This window comes from Lentinus tigrinus (assembly GCF_003813185.1).
Source record: "Lentinus tigrinus ALCF2SS1-7 unplaced genomic scaffold L226scaffold_82, whole genome shotgun sequence".
Taxonomy (NCBI): Eukaryota; Fungi; Basidiomycota; class Agaricomycetes; order Polyporales; family Polyporaceae; genus Lentinus; species Lentinus tigrinus.
In genome coordinates this window covers 1-4,178 of record NW_027137991.1, presented here as the reverse complement: position 1 = coordinate 4,178, position 4,178 = coordinate 1, and the positions used below count along the sequence as shown (strand labels likewise).

General features: G+C 56.6%; 1 protein-coding gene across 1 annotated transcript; it reads right to left on the bottom strand.

The window, feature by feature from the left end:
• Positions 1 to 359: 359 nt before the first annotated feature.
• Positions 360 to 3,980, bottom strand: L226DRAFT_474192 (uncharacterized protein; the record flags this gene model as incomplete). Its single annotated transcript, XM_067676564.1, has 11 exons — positions 360 to 605; positions 1,027 to 1,621; positions 1,682 to 1,808; positions 1,866 to 2,054; positions 2,108 to 2,502; positions 2,556 to 2,701; positions 2,752 to 2,914; positions 2,969 to 3,162; positions 3,224 to 3,598; positions 3,653 to 3,868; positions 3,930 to 3,980. Coding segments are annotated over 11 exons (2,697 nt in total), but the record flags the coding sequence as incomplete, so codon positions are not given.
• Positions 3,981 to 4,178: the final 198 nt, after the last annotated feature.

The window sequence follows — 4,178 nt, the reverse complement described above, 5'->3', positions numbered from 1 at the left end:
CCGCGGCTCGTCGTCGTCGTCCGGGGGCTCGCCGTCGCTGCACCGCGGCTCGTCGTCGTCGTCGTCCCGGGGCTCGTCGTCGCTGCACCGCGGCTCCTCGTCGCTGTACTGGGTAAGGGTAGAGTGACAGGTAACGGCCCCACTCACCACTTCTGTATTGTGTGCACTTCTCACACCTTGGCCGGCACCCACACAGGGGGGAGAGCGTGAACAGAGTGATGTATTGGAACGACTGAACCGTGACTTCTCAGGATACTAACGGTACTAGTACGTGGGGAGCAACCAGCACAATATGGCATGGGACAATAAAGGCGGGGGAGAGTGGAAGCGGTGACGCAACTGAGGGAAACGTACCTTGCTTACTCCTCCTCCCCATCACCTTCCTCCACCTCTGACGATACCTCAATCTCCACAAGCACGACTTCGCCCACGTTTCCTCTGCCGCCCTGACCTGGTGTGCTGGAACTGGGAGCCTCCGTCGCCGCGGTGGTCGTTCCTGTGAGGTACTCCTGAGCCTTTTCCCGAATCACCGCCCACTTCGACAGGAATGCAGAAGCTAGAGCTCGCTCTACCGACGCATGCTCGTCTGCGTACGCGACCAAGCCCTCTTCCAGCTCCTCGTCCAGAAGTTGAGACGGGGGTGAGATGTTAGATTGTCGCTGAGATCGAAGTAGGTTCCACCACCGAGAGCGATGTTGGGTTGCGGCGATGACCCGGCGCATCTCCTCTTCCAGGAGGCGCACTTGCTCATGCCAGCGAGCGGCGCGAGCTCTGGCCTTGGCCCATTCCACTCTCAGCGCTGTTATTCAGAACACTAATAAGCAAAGGTCTGAGATTCTAACAGGAAACGGCATTGCACATACCGTCATTCAGCCCAAAGTCTTCCCCACCCTCTGCACGTCCGGACTCTCCACTATACCAAATCCAGGAGAGTGTGCGACGACCCTCCCCAACGTAGACGTTCCCTGCGAGGGGGACTCCTGCAGCATCGCCTACTTCTGTGCTCTCCTCTGCCAGTGCACGCACGCGTTCTCGTTCAGCATCCTCCTCTCTGGTCATTGCGCGTTCGTTGAGCCCTATGAGATCCTTATCCAGCAGGGGTCGTAGGGACTCCTGCCAAGAACCAGGCCCTCGGAGTCGTTCAATCGCGTCCCTGGCCCTCCGGTAGCGGTCGGCGGCGTTCCTGACGGCTTGATCTACCGACGACTGCAACGAGCGAGCCTTCGTGTTCGGAACCTGGCCAGTGACGTTAGCGATCTTGTCCTGGTTGTAGCAGGTCCTCATTCGAAGACCGTGACGGAGGGATTCAAGCGCGTCGCACGCCTCCCCGTATTGAAGCTGGTCCTCAATATTCGGCAACTGCTCATATGGGCCGCAGACCTGGGCGCGCTGGTGGGATGGGATATCCGATGGCAGGATAATAGGGAATGTGTCGACGTCGAGGATGGTCAGCGCCTTGGGAGGAGTGCCCTCCTCGTGGAGGTGAGGCATGAATACCGCCTGCAATTGCACGAATTTGCGGATCTTGCCCAATAGCGCAGCAAGACGGTTCTGCAAGCTGATGCGGAGCATGGAGCTGTCGGATTGCTCGGTCTCCTTGCGCTGCAGCCCTAGGTTGCGCCTTCATGTCATGTCAGTCAGGTCACTGAAGTGACGTTCCAGAAATGGGACGTACTGGGACGCTCGGACGTCGAGACCAAGAACTATGAACGCGCTTGGACCAGTATCGAGGGAGTCCGCTTGTGCTTGAACATTGGATAGGGTCTCCTCCCCAAGGAGGCGTAGACGTACTTCATTTCTTGTGGCATCTAATCATCTCGACTCAGACATCGCTACTCAGCAACCTTGGCACATAGAAGACATACTCTGCTTGGGGAGAACGAAGGGACTAGGGGAGTTCTGACGATCTCGTTCCCATGCCAGAACCATCTCTTCCCATCTCTGAACATCCAAAGGACGTTCTCGGCGCAGCTTGTCATGGAACAGCTGGAACTCCTTCTTGTGAACCATCGCCTCGGGGAGGGCTTCCACCATCTGCTTGAGGAGCTGTGAGCCTAAGATTAAGAGTTTTAGTACGTGGAAGACGATATATTGTAAGATGACTTACCTAAGTTGACGATCTTACGCCAGTTGTTGAACGCGCACAGGTCGTCCAAAGCCTCCTTGCGAGCACCTGGGCCCATCTCCTTGAGACTCGCTGCAGCAGGGTTCAAGATCGACCATAACCTTTCTACGTGCTCACCGTCGAACCTGGCAACATGCGGGACGTAGTGCGGGGAGTACGTCGCTTGGCACTCTTCCCTGTGGGCGCTGACGTGGAACTTGGGGACGACGAAGACCCAGGCGTCCGACGGCAAGTCGAGCTGAATGTGCGCTGGGAACCCTTGCGCACGAACGAAAAACCCCTTCCCATGTTCGCAGCCAACATCGTACGAGTTCACAATCTTGCGGACACCCCTTCGTTTGACTGCTGATGCCAGGATATAATCGATGTTGGCCCAGCTATCATGTCTGTGAGGCGGTGAATCAGTGATGAGGTGTCATGGAAGTCGTACCGTTCACCCTTCTGCAGGTCTCCCATGCCGTTCCCGAGGAAAAGTTCATGTCGGCAGCTGACCGCGACGACCCCAGTCGCCCGAAGCCCTTTGGCGTTCCGGGTGAGCGCATTCAGGAGGGCTGCGAACCCCGAGCAAGTGCGGATCTAGCTCATGGTGAGTGTGCGGCACTAAATGGGAGGGTACAAGAACTTACATCTTCCTGTGTGGCGAATTGGGCTATGTACTCTGCATACCGCACTTCATCCACGCAGTACGCCAGCCCCGGGCCCAACCACGGATCGTCGTGGCTACCCATTCGAAGGCGATTCTTGAGGCGGAAGTTCGCGTCTTGAGATATCATCAGCTGGTACAACCAGCTAAGTTCCATAGATCAGCGCCAACGAATAACGCGAGGGAATCAAGAAACTTACGAATCCTCCGGTGGAGCATCCTCCCAGCCAGCTGGAAGATTGATCCCGGGTTTCGGGCATGCACGACACTCTACCGCCAACCCACCGGAGGGTGTGCCGGCTATCCCAGTAGAGTCGTGCCCTCGACCCGCTCGTTTGGCGAGCTGGATATGCCGCCACTGGCGGACGATGAGCGTCAACGCCTGGGCGCGGTCCTGACAGTGTTTCGAATTTCAGTCGCTTATTTCTTGGCAGCAGAAGGATGAAACCACTCACTGGTATGTCTTCCAGGCCGGTGTTGTCGGTCGCAAGCTCAAGGGACTTGTAGAAGTCGTAGATAGTCAGCTTGCCTTGTAGATTCAGTAAGTGAAATTGACGAAGGACTTCGAATGTCGCACAAGTTCTTGGCTCCAAAGCAGTCGCGGGCCACCAGCGCATACGTAGAAAGACCGTTCGTCGCTCTTTGGGACCACAAGAGCAGAACCGAACATTCACCACGTGCAGCCCATTCGTATGGATGACCGTGATGGAAGTGAGACCATCAGGACCAGGTCGGGCCGTCAGGCACATGCTACCGTCGACATGAACCGGCTGAATGACGTGTCCTAGGTTCCTGAGCGACGTCTTCTTGAAGTACGTCCCCTCCCACTCCTGGAACGGAGTCAGCCTTTCCTTCAATGATCGTGCGCAACAAGAACTACTCACTTGTATGCGGTGAAGGGGGAGTCGGGAATGGTCCTGAAGCATGCAACCGTGACAAAGCATGTCCCCACCGGTGCACTCCACACAGCGAAGTATCGGATTACCCTGGCTACAGCGAGCACAGACAGACAATGTGCGCCGGTCGCCACGTCCCTCGTGACGCAGTAGCTCGTCGAGGTACTCATCTCGGAAGGGAATCCAGGCACGCAGCGGCTCATCCTGTGGGTAGATAGATAGTCAGAGCAGTGTGTTATTGACGACGGGAGCGCTAGACACTCACGGATGCGGGGTATCGTTTGGCTCGGGCTTTGGCCACTATAGTGAGGCCCTGTTAGGACTGTGCGCACAAGACGAACTCCGAAGGGAAGTCCGAAGTCCGAAGTCCGATGGTGCGTGGGAATGAAGACTTTGGCGAAGTTATTGACCAACGCCCGAAGAGTCGTCGATGTCTTCAATTTGCGGAAGTCCGACAAGAGGCTCCGGAGTTTATACCGGAGCAAGCTACGAATAAGAGAGTCAAGCAGAGAGT